The sequence below is a fragment of the Siniperca chuatsi genome, linkage group LG3, assembly GCF_020085105.1.
Source record: "Siniperca chuatsi isolate FFG_IHB_CAS linkage group LG3, ASM2008510v1, whole genome shotgun sequence".
NCBI classification, from domain to species: Eukaryota; Metazoa; Chordata; class Actinopteri; order Centrarchiformes; family Sinipercidae; genus Siniperca; species Siniperca chuatsi.
In genome coordinates this window covers 13592334-13616569 of record NC_058044.1, presented here as the reverse complement: position 1 = coordinate 13616569, position 24236 = coordinate 13592334, and the positions used below count along the sequence as shown (strand labels likewise).

The following is a 24236-nucleotide window of genomic DNA, read 5'->3' as shown; positions in this document are numbered from 1 at the left end:
TCAGAATCAGAATCAGCTTTACTGGCCAACTATGTGTCCACATACCAGGAATTTGACCCTGGGTGCTCATTGCTCTTAATGCACTTTTTCAATTCCAAGAACAATTTACAGGAAGATAGAAATAGACATACATCTGAAAACAAGGACAACAAAGCTGTACAAAGATAGGTAAAAGTAAACATAGAGCTATTATGTACAAGCAGGTGAAAAAATAGATGTGTATATAAATATATATGACAAGCAACAATGAACAACAACATACAATGTCTATATACAAGTCAAACTGTTTCTGGGTAAACAAGAATACAATAGTGCAAGGGTGCAGAGTGTAATGAGTGCTGAATATCATTCAATATTTATGTTGAATGATTAATGTAATAGGTTACTTTATATACATGAAGTAGGTCATGTACAGTATATATACTCAGATTTTTTACTTAAGTAAAAGTACAAAAGTATTAATAGTAAAAGATACTTAAAGTAAGCAAAAGTAAAAGTACAAATTTTGCTGAAATTTAAGAATAATGTATTACATTACATTGTATTACATTATTGGATTATAACTATTGATTCATAAATGTGTACATCACTTTAATGGTGCAGCTGTTAAAGGTGGAGCTAATTTTAGCTACGTTATATACTACTGGGTAGCTTCTGAATTTCCAACAGGGGTGGATCAAAAAAGTTTTTATCTTATATTATAATAATACATCATGTTGATTATATTTTGTAATCTCAAAATGTGTGTGTGTTACGCAGCTCTGTGACAGCAGGCTTACTCAGTGGAGGGCTGGTCTTTGTCGTCATCACTGCTCATATATAATTAATCAGGAGGCAGCGGCCACGGAAAAAACTGGCTGCTTCTGGTTTCCAGGCATAAATACAAAGCGGAGCCGGTCTGAGGGGAAAACGGCACAAAGGAAAGCGGAGCACTCTGAGGTTTTAAAGCTGAAGACCAAGAGAGTCAGGTAACCAGCTGCTGTACTAAAACCATATGTAACAGAATTGCTATTTAACAGCGGGACGGTGATGGTGAGTGTGCTGATTTAACTTACATGTTGACCACCAGAACAGGCTGTATCACTGCGTATCGCTGAAAACACTGTGAGAACAGCTTATTTACTGGAGTTGTCAGCGCTGTGAGCGACCGTAGATACATCATACTGAATGTCATCCAGTTGTTTGTGTTGATAAGACAGAAAAAAACGCTACACAAACACAACACGTGTAACCACACCGCCGGCAGATCAGATGTTAGTTACACTGATGTAGGTCGCTGTGTGTGTGTGTGTGTGTGTGTGTGTGTGTGTGTGTGTGTGTGTGTGTGTGTGTGTGTTTAACGTGACGAGCTGTTCTGGATAGAACAAGGTGGATTTCTGGCTTTTCGCTTCATTTGTCCGCTTTAAAATGTGTTTAGGTTTTGTCGTGTCTCTCCACCACATGTTGTCTCTCACAGACAATTAGTCAGAGTAACTCAGTGAAGTTGTTTGCTTTTTTTCAAACGGCTGCCACTTTGGCATCACAGCTTATACGTGGCAGAAAAGGCTTTTCCTATACAACTTAGTTTTCCAGCCAGGCAGCATATAGGATGACAGAGAGCAGATCAAACACTTTGACTGTAAGAGGTTTTCTTTTCATCTTCTCTCTGTCTTCAGTCAGATTTTTCTGATCTTATAAAAGTTTTAATTTTCGTTTCATTATTTGTATTTTGGTACCACTTTCAAATAAGCCACCTTTTGGAAAATAAGTTGTAACAAATGGCTGTATCATTTACTAATGCTTTATGGATCAGATAAAACAACAAGAAATGTCATCAAGTCTGCAGGTATAACTGTTAGCAAGTTGTTAATAAAAAATAGATTTTGGTCCAAGTAAGTGGTCAAATTGTCCAACCAGATTTTGTACAACCTGCAACCCAAAAGTTGCCATTATTACTGGCTCATAACAGATCTATAAAACATGAGTAAAAGATTTATGAACTGTTAAATAAAGCCATTAGCTATTATTTCTATTTCTATTATTTCATATAAATATTTTCATTTATAACCCCTTTATAAAGGCTGACTTATTAGAGAGTGGTACCCGTGTTTTGAATTTAAAGGCTTTCAAGGATGTGTTTTTTTTATTACAGAAATATATACACAATGGTTAACTTTAATGTTATTTATCTTTTATCTTGTTTACTTTCTCTATCATCTCTCTCTCTCTGTGGTGATAAATTGCTTGCCGTCATGGTTGACTTCTGATTGAATGCATTGAGCCTGTTCTCGGAGTCTGCAGTTACGTAACTTTGTGTGTATCTGTGGGGCTACAACAATAGTCTCAGGCCACTCTTTATCTGCACCAGCGGGAACATCCAGTGTGGTGTACAGTAGCACAGTAGTGTGTGTGTGTGTGTGTGTGTGTGTGTGTGTGTGTGGTGTCTCCACTCCATCATCCCAGCTTGGGAAAATCAGAGCTGGGAGAGAAGTGTGGAATGTCTGGCCTTTGGCACGAAGCCCCAAGACTACACGCATTTTTTTTTTTTCAACTTTAGAAACGTTAGTTACCATGCTATTACTCACATGGGACTGATAAAGGAAACGCAGATGTGAGCGTGGACACAGCTGGAAAGAGCAATGTCCACAATTAAAGGAGAGAGGAAAGCAGTAAAGATGAGAGGCCGATGCTCAGACACAGTGATTTAATATATTCCTGCTCTTGAAAAGGCCACCGGCAGATGCACTGTACAGTAGATTGCCATTTCTAGGTCAGTGGCAGCCCCTCCCTCCCTCCTCCTCACTCTACCCCACCCTGAGCTGCCTGTCTACCCAAGGCCACACATTAATCTGTGGTGGTGGTGTAAAGCGTAAAGTGGTGGCATGTGGCGAGTGTATTAAACAGCCATGTAATTACAAGCAACCACAGGGAGGGATGCACAATCTGTCAGATAGGCCAGTGTGTGAAGTGACCAAATGCTATCTATGAATTAGATCTGTCATAAATTTAAAATCTGCGTTGTGTACATATTGAGGTGAATTTTGTACTGATATAGGCTTTATTTTATAGGTCAAGCTCAACATTAACACAGCAATTCTGAGTGAACACTGAATCTTTAAAGCTATACGAGGCAGTTTTCCCATTAAAAGGATGCAAAGATGTTACAGTTTAAATGTTGTTTCCTGCATTACAGTAAAGTGACACAAGTCCGCTACCCTTATTAGACTTTTTTAATGAATAGTGAAAGCCTAAACCTGCTTGGTCATGCTGTTTCGGGAAGTAGAGCAGGGATTTCTGGTGAAGCCTCACCTACTTCCAAGGTACATAGAGAAGAGATAAAGTGTCATCTGAAGCGGTCAAAACTCCAGCAACACTTCTGTAAATGTCTTCTGACAACAACTTTCCCTGCCAAAATACCACCACATTAACAATATAAAAATATGTGCTAATGTGCCACTGATTCAAGTAGTCTCAAATAGGTTTTAATAATAGGTTTTATGAGGAAAAATGTTTGTCAGAAATGGAAACATCTGTATAAAACCAACAACTGCCCTCTGGGCTGTCCTGGCAGGAAACATTTCCACACTATATTTGCACTTTGTACCTAATAGTAATTATATAATGGTTTTGTCACTCATTAGTCACAGGACATTTGCTTATTGGGACTTCACATACATTGCCTTCCAATCAGAGGTGATTTGACTGGCTGCAGGTTATAAAACCATTATTATTCATATACTAATAGACGCAATAAACCTCAAACCATATGCTAACAGTCCAGGTTGTGGACAGTGACTGGGAAAATGTGCCGCTGCATTTAGTAAAAAGCAAACAAATGCAACAACAAAACAACCAACAAAATACAACAAATATAATGTTTTACAGCAAACAGAACAATCCAATCTACCACTGCATCCTCCTTTTGTCAGATATGTTGTCTACATTTGTCATTTGCCACAAAGCAGCATCCCCCCTGTGACCCTCATCTCTACCAGCTGGGGAATATAAAAGAGCAGCAGTCATAGTACTAAAAGTACTGAAAATACCGACTAAAAAGAAAAATCACAAGGAGGTTTGTTTGTGTGGCACTGTAAATAAGCCCAATTTTACAACCTCTCTCATTTTAGGTGATTCTGTTACAAATATTTTATTGTTAGCAAAATAAAAAGTTGAACCCACCCAACATTACCCTTTACTTTTCAATGAAGCCCAAGAATGAGTCCATTCATGTTAATGTTGCATCGACAGTTCAGGTCAGATTCTAGGAATACAACTGATGATTAACATCGTAGTTAAACTCTGTTTTCTGTGTGCAGAGATTTAATGCAAAGCATTCATGGCTGAGATTAGTTTCGGAGAAAGAGACAGAATAGGAACTGAACGTTGGCCTTTATCTGGTACTTACAAAGACCTAATTCAGTGTAATTCTGTGGTTTAGCAGTAATGTGTGGGAAACTACAACTGCAGACTGGAGTCTCCTAGGCTTGTGTGATATTAATAAATCAATTCACAAACTGTATATGGATAAAATAATTAGCTGAAAATAACTAGAAAGGAATTTCTGATTTAGCCTAATTCAGTGAATTAGATACCTGCCAAATCAAGAAACTTTATCACATTGATGCACAAATCATATAAAAATCCAATATTGCCACAAAGGAGACAGACTTGGCAACGCTGCCCACAATGGCCTAATACACCCAAAAATATTAAATTGATAGCTACCACAATATAAACAGCATGGCAGAATCTCAGACAGCGGACTATATATTGTCATATTGCCACTTCTAATGGAAACGCCTGTTCAGTAAATCTATGCCATGTCCGACCCACATTCCGGACGAGGGTCATGAAGTCATGTCAGATGTCGTGTGTTGACCCGTCCAGATTATCAAGTTCAACCCACATCTGTGTTGGAAGTCAGCATTCAAGACAAGACTCTGGTGGACTTTGAAACAGGAAGTTATAGATATTTACAGAAATCCCTGTATATTTCGTCTTTAGTTTGACATCACACTCTGGTTCTTACTTCACCATTTGTTACCCACACACATCTTTTCTTGCAGAGCCGGCTGATCGTTTCCTCCCTGATTCTCTTTGTCAGCTCTTGTTGCTCATGTGACTCCTCCTGCTGAGTTGACAAGACTGACAACAAGTGAAGATGGCCACTTTCCTCTGTCACAGTAATCTGTATTTGTAGTGTACATAGTGTATGTACTTGTTGAGTTCTGGCCAATCAGAGGAAGATGAAAGACCTCATATAATTTAAGACAAACAGATAGACAGGGTGACACAAATATGAGTTTGATATTCAGATCCACTGAATTCTTTCTGCTGTGCGACCTCAACCTGCGAGGGAAACTCAGTGTGTATTTTCTACATCGTACTATATGTACTGCCCTGTGTCCAGTGTTGCTGTGGTAACAAAGCGGGGAGTATGTGTATGTATGTGTGCGCATATGTGTATGTATGAGTGTGTGTATTGTGTAACAGCAGGTTATCACTGTCTTACCTCAGAGGACTTGATATTGTTGATCATGCATGTCAGGAGTAGGACTGAAAAAAACACATGTTAAAAGCTCTCAGATAACAGTTAAACAGTACTGTAAACAGTACATCTTCCATGAAAAACTGCCACTTATTGTTGGTACTATAAATCTCTGTCTTGGGTTAACAGGAATGTCTTCCGAATAGACTCCGACTGTGTTATTCTCACACACAGCTGTCCATACATTCACAGCAAGCAGCCTTGTGTACTGGAATAACAAGGTCGCTTGTGTGTTCTTCACTCTGAATGTTAGTATCCCTTGGCAATTTCAGTATAATCAGAGATAGTGTAAGAAGAAACTAAGAAATCCTTTTTGTTTGTGTATAGTCTATTCTCTGCCAGAAATAACAGGGTTGTGTCAGAACTTCTAATTTGGCTTTATGCTCAATAAACAGTGTCGTACAACAGGATACACAGCAGACAGAATAATGTAAACACGTCATGGAAAAAGACTCTAAATTAAGTTAACGAGTTATAAATACAGCTGTAAATGTGGGTCATATTAGGGGGAATGCCAGTAAGCAACACTTATCAGCTATAAAAGAGATCTGTGTAATCAGCGCTTGATTAGAAACGCAAGACAGCAGCGCTCCAAAGAGGCCAAATTATCTGCTCCAAAAATGTAGGTGCATTAGTTAATTTTGGCCATTTTTTCAGTTTGAAACTATGAAAAGAAACTTTTTGCATGTCTCTTGTGGTATCTAGTCATGCCAAGTTTTGAGATATCTGTTTCTGAGATTTCTGCCTCCACTGCAGTACAATGGAGTATTAGTGTGTGAGGCTCACAGCACTGAAATATTGCATTAAAAACATTTGACTTTGATTTGTGTCTTTACACAAACAGTGCATGTGTTACCCTCTGGATAATCCACAGACCTCACATCAACAGTTTTCAGAGTTTCAGTAAAAACTATTTATAGCGTATTCTGTGGATTATTCAGTAAGTAAGATAAGTAACATGGACACCGTTTCTTAAGGAGCCCCCAAAGTCCTGAAATATATTTTTTATTTTGTGTGCACAAAATAAAAAATATAACTTGTTTGCACAACATATTATCTCATGCTGGATTTTATTCACACAAGATAATTTGTTTTGCGCACAATATGGATCTAATATCTTGTTTGCACAAGTTATTATCACATGCGCACAATATAATATATTACTCACACAAGATAGCATCTTGTGCAAACAAGGGCTTCTGGGAATCCATAGTTTCTGAAGACAATGTTGTCGATTTTTTAAAATGTGCTTTTTCAGTGCTGTTGAAAAAATCCATTATATTGAGATTATTAATAATCTATAAAATCTTGACTACATACGCCAAACACAGACAAACTGCATCAACAGAGAGAAACAGTGATCAGTAGCTGAAAATACCCACTGGGGATATGATATCCCAACCAGCAGTGTTTGCAGTCATGAGTAAGTAAATATATTATTTTTTCAAAGTATGTTATGTGTCATTTATAGAACATATAAACTCAAAAAAAGTTTTCTTTCTTTCGCTCAATATTATCTTCTGCTGTATGAGCGTCTGTCGCGCTGACTCAGTGTTATAATGGTGCCATTTTTAACTTGGGCCCTTTTCTTTAATTCGTCCTCAGACTCCATCGAAGAGGAGCTTGGACGGCATGCAAAGTTGTGAAATTTCCTCAGACAGCACTGATGATCCTCTTAGTAGCGGCTTACGCACTCATCGGCAGCCTCGAATAGTAGTGATTGGTGCTGGCTTGGCCGGCCTTGCTGCAACTAAGGTCCTACTGAAAAACGGCTTCACAGATGTCACTGTCCTAGAGGCTTCAGACCACATCGGCGGGAGAGTTCACAGTGTTCAGCACGGTGAGAGGATGCATCTCTGTTTACCTGTTGTTACCTCAAACTTTTTGTTAAACTTATATATATATGAATAACACCTAAACACTGAAACTGTGCCCTTTTTAACAGCATCACTGAAACCAAACAATAATGTGTAATCACACACTGTAAAATCAGTCACTTTTAGACACCTACAGTATATACCCTAAGTGCAACACATTTATTTGGTACAATACAACTTTCTGTGTGTGTATTTCTCATTTTGCAAAATTTACATACATTCAAGTTAAATCATGAAGTGCTAAAACACATTCCCAGTAGACCTACATACTGCACTGAAAATGATCGTTCTTCTGCCTTTTCATTTTTCACATACAGCAATTTCATATTATAGATTTGCCTCTTTTACCAATCAAAATCTAAATGTCTAAATCTATTTCATAGCTATATGAGCATTATTTTTGTCATTTAATTTTTTTATGTACTAAAACTCATGATAAAGCAACAACAGTGGTAACAAACAACAATACATCAGTGGAATATAAAGTAATAGCTTGACATATTGGAAATTACGTTCATTTGCTTTCTTGCAGAGGGTTACATGAGAAGATTGATACCTTTTGTGTATGCTAAATATACTATACTAATACTATAGAGCCAGTGGGTGGCTAGCCGAGCTTAGACTGGAAGCAGGGGGAAACAGCTAGCCTCCAGGAAGTCACTGTTAACTAATTAATAACTCCCTGTAGAACCACAACATGTCATTTACACTTTTTTTGTACAGATTAAACAAATGAGATACAACGTGTTGATTAGTAATCTTTAGAGGTGCTGGTAGGCAAATTTACCAAATTTAAATTACCTTTGAACAGAGCCAGGCTAACTGTTTTCCCTTGTTTCCAGTCTTGATGCTAACTTGCTAACTTTCTCCTGCATATTTAGCGTACAGGCATGGCAGCGGTCAAACTATTTCTTTAAAGGTCCGGTGTGTAGGAGAAACTACAGTGGCCGTGAAACTCACAAAAAACACGAAACACCCAATCTAGAGCCAGTGATTGGTTTGTCTGTTTTTACTGTCGAAAGATGGCGGTGCAACATGGTGACCTCCATGGAAGGGGACCCGCTCCCTCTGTAGATATTAACGGCTTATCCTAAGATAATGAAAACACAACTATTTTTATTTTCAGGCAATGAAAACATACTTATAAATATTATATTCCATTTCTGCCCATAGCTCCTCCTGAATGTTACATACTGGACCTTTAAATCATCAGTATGTGGGTTTATAGTATCTTTGCGCTCACAAACTCAAAAACAATGTGTGAGTGAATCCAGCTATTGTTATTTAGTTCATTTCTTGGCGTTGCAGTGATTTTTTATTAAGAAATGTTGGAAAATTATTATGTTTCATCAGAAATTTGCATTGTAGAGACAAATTGCACACTTGAAAAAAGTACTTCTTCCTAGTAACAATTTCACATTTTGCTCAGCCAGATCCATACAAAGCACTGCTGATAAATGAACAAAGAATCTTCTGATACAAGTTGGAGTTACACATTTAATAGCCATGCTGCAGAAACAGTATTAACTAATCTGTATAATCTTTCATATCAAGGTGCAGTATTTTCTTCTACTGTTCATATTTAGAAAACTGTCCAATCAGCCAGCCATACATTCACGAAATCAACTTTGTTTCCCTGAATAACCTGAATTAATACATTTATCAGATGCATGTCTTGTTCCAAGAGAAATAATGGTGCTTTTCACTTTATCTGCTTGAGTGACACTGGTGGATTTTCCCAATAGTCAACTGAACTGCAGGTCTTACGCCAGAAAAAGTTGCCTGCCACTGATTTCCATCATGACAACTTCTTTCACATGACAAGAACAAACAAGTAGGGAACAACATCTGCTTGTGGCGCTGATACCGTATGCACATAAAAGAGGTCACGTGTAAAAACACACGCAGATTACACTGTTCAATGTAAACCTATATGTTTTTATTCTATAAATGAATGTAAAAAAAATATACAGTGTGAGATTCCATCATCCTCAGGAAAATTATTAAATTAATGGTACTCCAGTGGGCTTCAGCAAGTGCATTATGTAAATTGAGGTTGACCTCCTTCTTGAACTGTCCAATTATCTAACACTCAAGTGTGACTGTGCCTTAACAAAGCAGATCTCTATACAGTTTCATTCAAAGCCATGCAGGAGATGATGAGTCAAACTCACACTGATCTGTGTTGCTTTTTTTTTTGTAGGAAAAGCAACTTTGGAGCTTGGAGCCACCTGGATCCATGGTGCCAATGGGAACCCAGTGTACCACCTGGCAGAGGACAACGGGCTGCTGGAGCACACCACGGACGGGGAGAGAAGCGTGGGACGCATCAGCCTGTACACCAAGAACGGTGTGGCTCATTACCAGACCAACGTCGGGAAGAGGATCCCCAAGGACCTGGTGGAGGAGTTCAGTGACCTGTACAACGAGGTGAGGGGACACATATGCACTTAGGCAGTATGCACACACATGAATTCACACTTATATGGACAAATGGATGTTTGCATGGACAAGAGCACAGAGATACTTACTGTTCAGCCTGCCTAACATCAAAATATTTCTATGTAAATTCAATTAAGTCGGAAAGCCATAGTAACCAGTGGTAACCCCTGAACAAACTAATGCTCTGCAGCCAAATATCGTTCAAACCTACAAAACTTTATTTCATATTCTAGAGGTGATCCCAAAGTTTCCACAGATAAAAAATTTGTTGGGCTGAATTTGGGGAAATGTGTATAAAATGATGCACAAAGACATACTGAATATTTCCACTTGATGGAAAGGTGCAGCCATAAAAACATGGAGACTTGAGTTTGAATATCACACTCAGCATTATTAAATACTGTATATCTTCAGCTATCTTGAGGTGAACCAGTAAAATGTGCCCACAAAACATGCTGAATTTAACAAGGAATGGTGATTTTCGTTAGTCCAGTTCTCTGCTCTCTGCTCTGCTCTGTAGCAGCCCCTGTTAGAGCACAGTTATTATACTGTAAGTAGGTCAGGTCTGGAAAAGCAGTTACAGAGGGAAGGTATATAACACACAGAAGGCATTTTGTTTTTATTAACCCTTGTACATCTGCGTTTTCTGCGTAACCTCCGGGTCCACATGCTGTCTCCTTGGGATAAATCTTCTTATTGGAATTTCACACCCCAAACCCCTTTAGAGACACTGTGGCAGTTTCAGCATCCTAAAGACTGGAGATATTCTTGCCTCTGCTAGATGTAGTAGTCATGTATATCCCCACCAGCCACCTCGTCCACCTTCCTCTGGTTTTCTTTCAGCCTTTGAAAATCTTCATCATGCTTTCTTTGTATGTTGTTAAGATTATGAAGCTCTCTGAGACAAATTGGCTACTTTGAAAATGAAATTGACTTGACTAGACTTGTAAAGCCTCCACGGTGCCATCTCCAGGTTGTGCTTTTCAATATCTGGTGTAATGAAAAGAGAAAACAAATGAGACCCTGCTTCGGGGTCATCTCACCTTCATCACTCTTCGTGATGTCATTCAGACCTGACTGACAGACTGTAGAGTGATTAGGACCAGTTATCTCTCTCATCTCTTTTCACATTGATGAACTTCATGGTCAGCATCATATTAACATGACTCATTATGCTCTAGGCTCTACTCTTTATTGTCTTACAGGGATATTTCACCGCTGGAAAGATGGTATTTTCGTAAAACTGGGCTATCTATGCAGTAGAAAGACACAAATGTTTTTGAAATTGGTGCTACATGACCAGAGAAAACAGAGAAAAAGGGCTGTGGTATTCCCTTTTGCTCAAAGTTAGAAAGCATACAACAAGGAAAGGCAAGTTTATTTGTATAGCACATTTCAACAAGGCAATTCAAAGTGCTTTACATAAAACATAAAAGCAACATAGAGCAATTTAAAAATACATTTAAAAACACTTAAAAAGAGTAGAAATAAAAACAAGAATGCACTTGACCCGTTGACTTCCAAGGCCACCCCCACTCCTAAACTTCCCCAACTCCTAAAAACAGCCGGTCAGAGCTACTAACATTAGGCTAAACTCTGATAGCACTGCCGTGTAACAAACTGGGGCAGTGTATGCGCTAAGCCAGTCTTGAATGGGCCTCATAAAAAATGTATATTGTATGTTTTCACACTGTAATGTTGCCGTAACAAAACACTGTTGCTATTGCACTTACTCTTTGCTCAGATGGTCAGATTATCGTACATTAGGTACTTTTGGCATTATAGACACAGAGGGTGAAATTATCGTACAAATATGATAATTATCGTACATCTGGCAACGGTAGTCTCAAGCACTCCCATGTCCATATGTAGCCCCTTGGTGTAACGCACAGCGACTCCACTTCTGTTTCCATTGGTGCACATTTACCACAGTGGCACCACCAGTTGTCCCCGGCACAGGGCAGCTCTGCACCGCTATCCTCACCGGCTGGCGGTGCTTGCCTCTCGGCTGTGGTGGCCGCTTCCTCCTCCATACGCCGTAATTCCACCGCACTGTATTTTGGCTCATATAAGTAGACCTGGATGTCTGATTCCAGCATTACACTATTAAAATCGTTTTCTTCCATATCTACAGGAACATTGTCTTCTGCCAGTGGTTGTTCTAGCCAGTTGATTTTGGACAGGATGTTTTGATTTTGGAGCGGCGAGGAGCCGCCGCTCTCTCGATCCAACTGTCCGTGGAGGCGGGCATACAAAAAAATGCAGAAGTACAGTCTGTAGTTCGAACAACAGTCCCTAGAGCCGGCAAAAGTCCGCCAGATGACGGCAAATGAGCGGGGAGCTCTGGGTGCAGGCAACATGGAGGGAAGTTAATCATTGCTCATTTGCATATACTACCCGCATTGTAATGTTACAATGCTGATTGAAAATCGGCAAAGTTTCCCTTTAATCTTTCATAACCATAACTGCCAGTAGGACACTGCATCTGTTTTACATTCTCCCAACTTGATCTACCTGAGTGTTAGCTTTATTATTTGTACGCATAACAATTATTTTTATTTTCTATTAATCTGTTTACTTTATCTATTTTTTAGATGAATCATTTGGTCTATAAAATGTCAGAGACTAATGAAAAATACAAAATTGCATCTTTTGTCCGACCAAATGCCCAAAACCAAAAAATGTACATTTTATTATCACAGAAGACTAAGAAAAACACGTCTGAGAACCTGCAGCCAGTGAAATGATGGCATTTAGACTTTTAGAAATTACTTCAACGATTAATCTATTTTCTGACAATCATCTAATCGATTAATCAACCAGTTGTTTCAGTCGTCATCAACAAAATACAATCTCCAACACCATAATGAATGATATCAAAGTTATGTTTTATTATCAAGGGTTACAATGCCAAAACATAAACATACCTTGTCTTGCTCCACTTTGCCAAATACGCCATTCAACCTGAATACATTAAGCACTTACAGTACTCCGTCTACAAGTCAAGGATTTTCATTTTTTTGTTGAAATCCAACTTCATTAACTTAAAGTAAACACAGTCCAGATTCATACAGTTAAGGTTTTGACTTGATACATGTTGATACATCACTGCTGTTGTTTTGACCTATTAATGTCAAGAAAGACAACTTTACATAAACACAGCACAGCATTTGTGTAGCATCTTGTCAGGGTAGCGACATTTCTTCTTGGTCTCTTTTCCTACTCTCATCTTTCTATTTTCTTCTCATTAACGAGGTGCTGCTCTTGTAGCGGCTGCCAGCATTTATTTTTAATGTGCTGTCATGTGTGCCTCCTGTGGTGTTTCTCCATCATGCTGCAGTTTACCATTTGAAACAATCAAGTACTGATCTGATCTGCCCTGAACTGAACTGAACTGGTTTCTTTTCCTTCCCTCTTTCACACTCCTCCTCTGCTTTCTTTACATCCTTCCTCATTCTTCTTCCCCTTGACTACCTTCCATCTCTTGCCTCTCACCCTCCTTTAGGTGTACGAGCTGACTCAGGAGTTCTTCCAAAATGGGAAGCCAGTTTGTGCTGAAAGCCAGAACAGCGTTGGCGTCTTTACACGGGACGTGGTGCGCAAGAAGATCATGTTGGATCCTGATGATTCTGAGAGCACCAAGAAGCTCAAACTGTCCATGCTTCAACAGTACCTCAAGGTGTGTGTCCATGTCTACCTGTGAGTGAGTGACACTGTAGCAACGTATCACCTTTTTGAACTGGGATACGCTTTCGCCATAACATCCACACTATAAGGACTGATTCACTGCTGGTGTTTTGCTGAGGCCCTGAGCTAATACCGACTGATAATCAGTGAAATGCATTCATGAATCATCAAGTCAGAAATGTGAAAATGTAGTTGGTTTTCAAACATACAAACGGAATGAGATTGCAGATATTGGTCTAATCTGTATGTCTGCTGGCAGCTAGGAGTTAGACAATTATTAGCTTTTAATTACAAAAAGATTGGTTTGTTAATTAGATAGTAGTTATAAGCATTTATTTACTTCCTCCTTCCTAACATATAATCCATGTAGATATCAAATGACAAATATTCAGCCAACAAATGAATTTTGGCTTTTGTTATTTCAAGCAGTGCTGTTTTTACATGTTTACACACAGTTGAGAGTTGTGGTTTACTCAGACGTCTATTCTGTTTTAACAGCAGGACTTTTAGTTTGAGAGCCTGCATACAATATAAAAACATCCTGTTTATAGTATGAGCATGCAATGATAGAAGAACATGTAGGTTTAATTCAGTTTTAGAAGGGAAACATCTTGATAAGCAATGAATGATTACAGGGATGTAATTAATGATGATTATCAATTCATTTGTTGACTATTTTCTTTATTAATCATTTAGTCTATAAAATGTCAGAAAATAGTGAAAAATGTCTGGCACAGATTCCCAGAGCCCACATTATGTGTTCAGATCACTTGTGTTGTCCAACCAAAAGTCCATAATGAAAACATTTTACATTTTCAGTAATTCAGTAAGTCACATTTGAGAAGTTGCAACAGCTAATGTTTGGCATGTTTGCTTGATAAACAACTTATAGGAATAGTGCAACATTTTTCATTCATCTGCTTTCTGGTGTAGAGTTAGATGAGACGATTGACACCACACTCATGTGTAAATAATATAAAGCTACAGCCAGCAGTCTATTAGCTTAGCTTAGCACAAAGAGTGTAAACAGGGGGAAACAGCTAGCTTGGCTCTGTCTGACGGTAGCAAAATCTGCCTACCAGCACCTCTAAAGAGCACTGATTAGCACGTTATGTCTGGTTTATTTAACCTGTACAAAAACTGAAGTGGGAAAACAACAATGTGCCATTATGTGCTGGACTATTTCTTAGCCGGGAGCGGTAAATTCCTGGAGTCTCCACTGGTTACCTGGCAACTGCTCAGAGCCAGAAAGTGAATAAGCATATTTCAAGTAATACTTTTAATGATTAATCTGTGATGTTAATATCAGTTCATTTTCTTTTGATTGACTAATTAATTGTGAGAGGGAATCAACACAATGTACAGAGTTTGACCTTCCACATTGGAGGCTATTTTTTTTCTCATTTTTCTGTTTGTCTGTTTGTCTGGAGGATGTGAGTTCTATATTAGTGCTATATTCATTTGAGCTCTCCTCCATACGCTCCCGCCCACACACAAAGACACAGGAGTCAGAACATGTTGTGAAATGCAGCAGTGAAAAGACGGTGGCACATTAGTCACCAGGTAACCTCTACCATGCTGGCCTATTAATTAAAGAGGCGATAACACACCACCAGTAGTTGTCCTCGATGTTAACATATGTGTTCCCAACAAGTTTGAACCAGTTTAATCGTGCAGATTTGTTCAGAGCTGTATCTGTAGAGATGAGCTGTTGACATACCTACAGTATGAATTCAATGGGTGTAGAGAGGTGATTCATAATGCCCGGAGCGTGATTGTTAAAGATAATCCAAATGTTGACTTTTGGTCTAACAGCTAAAATGAGATGTGTGTTCCAGTTTATTAGGCAGCAGGTAATGTGGCTGCAGATATTAGGTGGAAATATAATTGACTGTTCTCCTGTTTCAGGTGGAGAGCTGTGAAAGCAGCTCTCCCAGTATGGATGAGGTGTCTCTGAGTGAGTTTGGCGAGTGGACGGAGATCCCTGGTGCACATTATGTCATTCCTGAAGGTTTCATGAAGATTGTGGAGGTCCTGGCCCAGGACATCCCCTCCCGCACCATCTGCCTTAGCAAACCGGTCCGCTGTATCCACTGGAACTACTCAGCCCAGCATCAGGAGGTGATCGCCAAGAGCAGCGACAACAACCAGGACAACAACCACAACGAAAACAACCACGGCTGCCAACCTCACGAGGACCCTCTGATCCTGGGTCACCCCATTTACGTGGAGTGTGAGGACGAGGAGTGGATCACAGCCGACCATGTGATCGTGACAGCTTCTCTGGGCGTCCTCAAGCAGAACCGCGAGGCCATGTTCTCCCCCTCTCTGCCTGAGGACAAAGTGCTCGCCATCGAGAAGCTGGGCATCAGCACCACCGATAAGATATTCTTAGAGTTTGAGGAGCCCTTCTGGAGCCCAGAGTGCAACAGCATCCAGTTTGTGTGGGAGGATGAGGCTCAGCTAGAACAGCTTGTTTACCCTGAGGAGCTGTGGTACAAGAAGATCTGCAGCTTTGACGTCCTCTACCCGCCCGAGCGCTACGGCCACATGCTGAGTGGCTGGATCTGTGGGCAGGAGGCGCTGTACATGGAGCGTTGCGATGACGAAACAGTGGCTGAGACCTGCACTGAGCTGCTGAGGCGCTTTACAGGTCAGGACACGCACACACATGGAAACAAGGGTGCATTGTGGGTAAATGTTACTCATCACACATCCTGTTTATACCATAGAACCTTTTGTGGGATATCTATGTTGATATATACACAGGGTTTTATGTTATCATTTGTTTGCATCTCAGTTATTACCACTGCAATATATTTTTACTTCTCTGACTGTTTTATTTAAACCAAAGATCTCTTAAGGACAAAATATTCTTTATAAAAGACACTACTGCTTTCATAATTCTAACATCTGTTGATTTTTATGACAGAAAACAGACAAGATCAACATCTGTCTTCCCACTGTAGTTCATTCTAGTTAAGCTTTCACTAAGAATCAATAATCTAAAACTAACACAATAGCCTTGGAAGGCCAAGACTGAGACTCTCAGCTCAGTGACTCAAACGAACTGTCACTGGTGTTGGGCCATTGCGTTTCATACAAAGGAAATGACATAAGCTGCAGCTGTGATGTAAGTAGCAGCAGATGTAATACAACTGAATGACTCAGTTGTCTGTTTTTGTGTCCAGTGAGCAGCAGCTACTGGAACTGATCTGGTGTCACCAACACAAAAGAACTAAACACTGAGCAGAGGGAGTGATCATGTGTTAGTTAAGGTGAAACATGGCTGCTAAATTTTCTCTGAGGCTAATTCACTTCTTGTGCAACAAAGTGAATTAGCCTCAACTGTCTGTGAAATAAGTCACAATGTGAGTGCAGAAACAGTGACGTCATGATGAGGTCAGTGGACTTCCTATGTATACAGACTGTAAATCACACAGAGAAACTACACACCCACACGCACACACACAAACACGCTTTGCTCATTTAGGTCAATGTGGTTTAATCCCCTCAGCTGTTGCTTAATTACATATAGACTTGCTGGTGCCTCTCTGCTCACAGAGGGTCATGAGTTGATTAGCGCTAGCAGATTGGACGTCCCAGTAAAAGGCCTCAACTCACAGCCGCCTCATTCTTAGTTTGAACTGCTTTGATTCTGTAATGTACTTGATCGTCATTAAGTTTCTCCCTCTACTATCTGTACTGACTCTCTCTCTCTGTCCGTCTGTCCACAGGGAACCCTGACATTCCAAAGCCCTGGCGTGTCCTGCGCTCCTCGTGGGGCAGTAACCCCTTCATGCGAGGTTCCTACTCCTTCACCAGGGTGGGATCCAGCGGTGGGGACTGTGAGAGGCTAGCCATGCCACTGCCTTATGCCAACAGCACCAAGGCTCCGGTAAGGCAATCACAAGACAACAAAGGGGATGGACACAATAATAAAAACACCTCTGCCATATAATCCAATTCAATAGCGCTGACCATAATTAGTTTATAATGTCAGATTGTGTCAGAAAGGTGTTTGACTCACCTTTATATTGATTGTTAGGCCAAAGTTAGTAGTGTTGATACCGCATTATTTTGTTGCATGTCTCTGCTGTTTTGTCCACCACACTGTAAGGTGTATAGTGTGGGTAATATATGAGAACACTGTGAGCTGTTAGTGTAATATTTCAAATTAAGATGAAAAGGACACACTTTTCTTCACTTTTGGTTTTGGGGTATCAGAGTCTGTCCCGGAAAATAGAAATAAATTGTAAAACTGAAAGTCAACGCTATATTTTACAGGTCTATAATTTCCTGCGAGGTTTTCAGCAAAGAACTATGCAATTTGGTGCTAATTTTAGGGGAAATTAAGGAAAAGTTCTGGGACAGTTATTTGAGTTTAGCTTGTTGTGGTGAGTTTATAACTAGTTTTTGATTTTCAGACGAATTTTCTTGGTTGATTCATTATTAATTTATTACTGGAAACTTTATTCCCCATATATGTTGAATTGTATGCTTGCCTGTAGACAAAATTCACATTCGCATGTTCAGCAGACTAAACTAAACTGACTAAAACAGTCTCTAGGTTATGGTAGCAGTCAATTGGAGTTAAATAAATGGAAGGTTACTGATTGAAAACTGTCTCCATTTTCCATTAGGAAACTAAGGGACCTGTAAAATAAAGTGTTATGAAATATTGATTTGTTTAAAATTCCTTCATACAAGATTAATTGCACTCTGAATGTTGTAGACAAATTTGAGATGTAACTACCTTTGCAGCAGTATTTTCACTAACTGTACATTTGTTTGTTTACAATCCCTGTACACACTCTGAGAGCATCTGGCTAATGCGGCGGTGTCAACACTACCATGTCACATCGCAGCACATGCAGAGCAAATACAGCTGGTGTCAGGGGGGTTTTGAAGGCTGATTGCTGGCCAGCAGTCTAGACCATGAAACCTGATGCGTTCTGGGTGAAGGGGGTGGGGGGTTGGGGTTTGTGCGCTCACTTGACACTGCTGAAGGAACGGCATGACCACTCTGCTGAAATCCTTCAATGCTGTCAAACTGAAATCTTAAGCCCTCAGGAGTTACTGTAGCCTCCTACATGTAGAGTGCTAAGGAACGTCCTGTTTTGTTGTTGTCCATCAGTGTTTAGGTGTTTTGTGTGTTTTTGAATGATCCTGGCTGCAAACCAATTTCCCTGTAAGGGATAATAAAGATGCTTTGAACTTTGAACTAACAAGGGAATCAGTGATGGAAATAGAAGATCGCACAAGAGGCTGAAATATGTCAAGATGACATTGGCGGATCTTGTTTTAAATCTGGTTTTCTTCTCTAAAATCGTTTCTCCTTTCCTCTCTGCTCATTTTCCCTTTTCTCCCCTTTCCCCTCCTCCTTCCTTAGCCTCTACAGGTCCTGTTTGCTGGAGAGGCCACCCACAGAAAATACTATTCCACTACCCATGGTGCTTTGCTGTCAGGACAGAGAGAGGCCACTCGCCTAATAGAGATGTACCAGGACTTGCACAGAGCTGAAACCACAAAGCCTAATATGTAAAATAAAACAAACCTCTGACTAGTGAAAAAAAAAATACAGAACTGTTGAGTTTTAAGCTTTTTATCTTGATGATTAAGTTATACTTAAAAGCATAGCTCGGGCATTATTACATTGATAACAAATGAGTATTGTTTCTATTGTACTGTAGATTTGAATCATGCTAAATTTTATTTGAGATGTACTGTTCAGAAGTTGCCAATGGTGCTGTCATTTCTTGTCTTTATCATTCTGTCATTCTGTTTTTGTTTTTCTAATCAGTAATTTAATGTTTATAATAACAGCATCTGTAATTTAACTTGTTTTTGTAAGTGCCTTCTGTACGTAACGTTATGTTATTTCAAAAATAATGGAAATACTAAATCAAATTTGAGAAAGGTTTAACAAAATAAAAGTTCTATCATCATCTAACATGACTAGTTTAGTCTTCTCAATTCATTAGCATATTAAACACATTAGTGGTAGCCATCAGATATCTCCTCTTCATCCTCATGAATATGTTCCAGGAAAGTACAACCACAGGCAAGAGCTGTTTCCATACTATCACCATTTTGGGATTCTTTTAAATCTATGAGAGGAAGGCAAAAAGTGAGTGCACATGGAAAGAAAAGAAATGGCTCCAAAAGCCACAATTCTGTGCCAAAGTGACAGATGGTGTTAGAACAGACCTCAACCCAGTCCTCACTTCTGTTGGACAACAGTGTTAATCCTCTTCTGCAGTCACAAACACAATCAGAGGCTGAAAAGAACTGGGAAAGTTTTAATTAGTAACAGAAAACAGGGAAATTAGTTTTAAAATCCTTTATTTCCTTCCTACTTATTAGTAACTGTTTTCACACTTTTTATTTTCACAATAATTTCCTCAAATTAGGGGGGATAAAGTAGGAAATCAATACTTTTCTTTTACATATTCTTAGTGTCTTAGACTATATTTGTCATGTGCCGGTGGCAAAATAATGAAGAAAAACTTGAAATTTTCTTCAAAGTTCCTACATGAAATTAGCATGTTTTGGTTTCTCTGTCCCATAGTGCTTCTCTGTAGAGTCCGCAAGAAGAATCAAATAATTTTTTCCCCTCACGTCAAACCAATGCTCAAGCATTTTATTATCATTATTATTATTGCACTCTCGTAAAGTTGCAGGACTTGAAATAGACGAAGAAGCTGAGATATCCTGATTTCTAGTCTCCAGTATAAGTTAAGTTAAGCTCCAAAATCACTGGATCCTACATTTCCCATAATGCAACTGGATAGTGTTATTGTAAATGCCCATGTCTTGCAAACTCCACACCCCATGTCTGTAATGCAGGCTTTCTGTTAGAATTGTGTAGTTTTTAGTTTATCAGGGTTATTCTCAGACCTTAGAAGCTCCTCTAAAGCCACAGAAGACATTATACCACAGTTTTCACAGGCTTAGCAGTGATACCCACAACAAGTAAACATATTTTTGTGAAAAATGGGTGGAGAGCCCCATTCATAGTCAATAGATTTGTGTCAATACTGAAGTCTATGTAGTCTGGAAGTTCAAAACCTAACATTAGATGAAGATAAATAAAAGCAGAGGAGTGTTTCTGAAAAACTGCTACTTTGCTAAAATTTTCAATCATTTTTTTGAACATTTAGTGATCTTATTGGTATTTTGAGTTGGTTGGGAAAAAGCAATAATATACAGTAACTGTAAGACTGAAAATGTGAAAACGCCAAGAAAATTAGTTCAACTCATGTATATGAATGTATGGTAGTAAACTCAGCCTCATCCAGTGCCAAATGTTTGAAATGTTGTAATGTAAGTGTAACCTTGTAAACATGAAACCTGACGAGTTTTAATACCCACATGGCTTGAGTCTATTCAGCAATACAGAAGAAGTTTAAAATACTGTAAAACTGTGTTAGTGTTAATAAAAGTATTATCTCTTTTAAAACATATCTACATTAATTCAGCAAGTATATCGAGCACAAAAAAATAGACCTTAAAGATTTAACTTTTTCATTGTGCAAGACATTTACAGCAACAATCTCATTGCTATCTCATTTCATTTCATAAACTTTTCCAACATTTATCTCTTGGAGCTGCAGGACAGCTTTCCATTTTCTCTGCTTGATAGTCTACATTGAGGTCCATGAGTGGTGCTGTACGGTGGCCATGATAGCTCAACACACTGCACCTTAAGAAAACACATGTAAATAGACAAAACACAAGCAAATTAAGAACATCTTCACCAATTTGACAACACATGCGCAGCATTTAGAAAAAATGCACAACACAGAAAACACAAAAAAAAATACACTGCAAGTAGCACAGACGACAACGGAAACTGTTCCCAAGGGACACTAAAAAGTGAACACGACTGGGACTCGCTTGTTGTTGTGACTCATGAAGTTATTGAAGTGGTGTTGGAAAATGAGCTCAATTGTAGGTTCTTTTGGTGGGACAACAAGAGTGTCCAAGCCATGTCCAGGCGTGTTCATCAACCATGTTTCTTTCCTAAAATAAGTGGGGGGAAATCTACCAGTCTAGTTAGATTTATTTCAACCTGTTTCTGACAGAAATCCACTTGTTTTGAATTTTTTTAGAAATCAGTCTTGAAAGAAGACAGAATAAGGGATCGCTGCTTTAGAATCAAGCTCAAATGTCACCTTATTCGAGAAAATTCATAAAACTAGTTGACTTCTATTAAAACAGGTTGAAATTATCTCACTGCAATGACAGATTGTTTTCACTTGTTTCGAGAAAATACCTAGTGGAGTAAAGTCACTGACATTTTCACTATAACAAAGAGAACATAAAGTCATTAAAAGTAGCAATAATTTGAGGATTGTGAATATGCACCGTATGCGAATTAAGTGCAGTCTAATGATCAAATGATTCAAAGCCAAACAAGTGCAAGTACAAGGACACAGAAGTGATACTTTTTCTGGATGTCAACTTATTGCCAACTATAAATATCAGGGAGCATCAGATGGTAACTGGGTGGATGAGAAGGAGCAGAAAGACTAAAGTGCCAGTGTGAGAATGACATGCCAATATAAAATAGTGCGTTCACAGTAGAAAGGTTACTCAATATAGCAGCGTATACTCAAACCGTACAGTATGCATACTAAATATGGTAGATTTGTTAGTGTGCTGTCGATGCACACCCACAATGCAATGCACAAAGGAAATGAAGGAGCTGCTCACAGCTGGAAAAAAAAATTGTGGGTGGTGGTAAAACAGCTGCAGAAAGATCTTTTAAAACAAACAAAAGTCTTAAATCATAGGAAAAACATTTTGCTTCTTATTTGTGAAGTTGAATTGGAATTCACATTCCAAAGTCACAGTTTGATTGACGTCCGACATCACACATACTGGATCATTTAGTGTAAGTATAAAAGTATGTTGATATTTTTGTATACTAACTACTTAACCAGTATACTATGATACTATGTATGGATTTGGGACAGTTGAACAAAGGTGAACTCTGACCTGCGAGTCAGCTGCAGAAACAGGAAACGTACCGAAACAGGAAACACATTTCAGAGTTCGTCAGTGATACAGGCTTCAATTTAAGTGAGTGAGAAGCGGAGCAAATGTTCAACCTTTATCATTCTTATATGGACATCAAGCTTGGTAACATCATGTCATTCTCTGCATAACTCTGCCCAGCTTCAGTGTGAGCAGAGGTCTAATCATCCGCAAGTGAAAACACCTTTGTGAGTTTAAGGAAATGTGTGAGAAGACAGCTACTTTCTTCATCTTAACCTAGAGAATTTTGATTGAAAATGATTATAAAGCAATACATGAATTACAGTATATTTAACTGGACAGTAAAACAGGAGGGGAACTGAATAGCTCAGATTAAGCAGGGATTTATAAATACATACATATATTAATTTAAAATAGATGTATTTATACCTAAATATATTGCAGAATGTTAATATATAAATTCAGTACAGACAATAACGTTATATAATAATCAAGACTTGATATTAACAGAAATAGTTGAATTTACAAATGAATTTAACAATACAGTTATTAAAAAAGACTTTACTAAAGGATTAACTTATTTAGTTTCTATTGACCAAGTCTATTACGATTTAGGTGCTCTCTAGAGCCTTGTTGTGGCAAAACTTTGGTAATCCACTGTAAGATGTAACAGGAGCTTCATCTCCGTCTGACAACTCAAAGTGTCAAGGGCACAGAAGCAGGCGAGCCTGCCAACAATCTTCATTTCATAAGAGCCCGTGTTACATTTCATGGCAGATTTGCAAAGATTTGCCACAACATGGTTTAGCAGAGTTTACCTCCTGAGCTCTGAGGGAAGACATGAACACAGCTGTGCCTCATTAAGACAGGACAGAATAAATAATTAATAACTTTGTCACTGTACTTGAGAAAAACACAGTGCTGATATATCACCGCCTCATAAAGTTGTTATGGGTAACATATTAAACATACGATTCAATTCCAGCAGACATGGAGCAACAATGGCATTAGCATGTTTATAGACACCGGATGAATGCAAGTCCAACATTTACTCTTCTTTTACTTCTGCGTACTAACATTTGATAAAAATATCTGGGTCTTAGGCTGTTACACCTTTGTCTTCTTTACCAGGTAGTTGCCTAACTGTCTGCCATTTGGTGCTGGACATTCAGTTTTTTCATTGAGAAAGGTCTGGGGGATTGTTGTGCATTGTGATTGTGTGTACAAGGCTTTAAAACTTGTTTTCTGTGGGCAGCGTACTCACCCTCCTCCTTCATTCAGACGGTTGGAAAGCAGAGAGGGAAACACAGGGACAAAGTTCTGGCAGGAGTCCCGTTCCAGCAGGGGAACCTGAGAGGCTGCAGAGGACTTAACCATTCAACTACAGATATCACCAGAAGGTAAAGTCATCTGACAGACAGATCATTACACAGAGAAACACAGAGTCTTTTAAAGGATGTCTTTTTTCTTTTTTTTGAAATCAGGACTTGATGGTGCTTTCAGGTGGTCCTTGTCAATTTATGAAGTTACAGATTTCTGAGTTTACCGAAAAGTTGCACTCAAATGACCCACAAAGTCATTAATAACCAGTGGTAAACTCATACAATACAGGATATAGGTTCACACTATTTCTGCTTAGTATGTCTTTAAAGTGTGTGTGCATACCATTTATAAAAAAAAAAAAAAAATCAACATTATTT

General features: G+C 38.9%; 1 protein-coding gene across 2 annotated transcripts; it reads left to right on the top strand.

The window, feature by feature from the left end:
• The first annotated feature begins 815 nt into the window (after positions 1 to 815).
• smox (spermine oxidase) lies at positions 816 to 19486 on the top strand. Of its 2 annotated transcripts, none has more exons than XM_044189127.1 (7): positions 816 to 968; positions 7133 to 7367; positions 9608 to 9834; positions 13352 to 13525; positions 15442 to 16186; positions 17271 to 17431; positions 18926 to 19486. In XM_044189127.1, the coding sequence occupies exons 2-7, from the start codon at positions 7160 to 7162 to the stop codon at positions 19076 to 19078; spliced, it is 1668 nt and encodes a 555-aa protein (XP_044045062.1). In that variant the 5' UTR covers positions 816 to 968; positions 7133 to 7159; the 3' UTR covers positions 19079 to 19486. The 2 variants fall into 2 exon arrangements, with proteins under 2 accessions (XP_044045062.1, XP_044045063.1); XM_044189128.1 differs by lacking the exon at positions 816 to 968 and adding an exon at positions 4284 to 6950.
• Positions 19487 to 24236: the final 4750 nt, after the last annotated feature.

Excerpts from the sequence above, each read along its gene's own strand:
- smox (XM_044189127.1), top strand. The coding sequence starts at position 7,160 with ATGCAAAGTTGTGAAATTTCCTCAGACAGCACTGATGATCCTCTTAGT. Across the intron at positions 9,835-13,351 it reads TCAGTGACCTGTACAACGAG|GTGTACGAGCTGACTCAGGA; the intron begins GTGAGGGGACAC and ends ACCCTCCTTTAG. Across the intron at positions 13,526-15,441 it reads TGCTTCAACAGTACCTCAAG|GTGGAGAGCTGTGAAAGCAG; the intron begins GTGTGTGTCCAT and ends CTCCTGTTTCAG.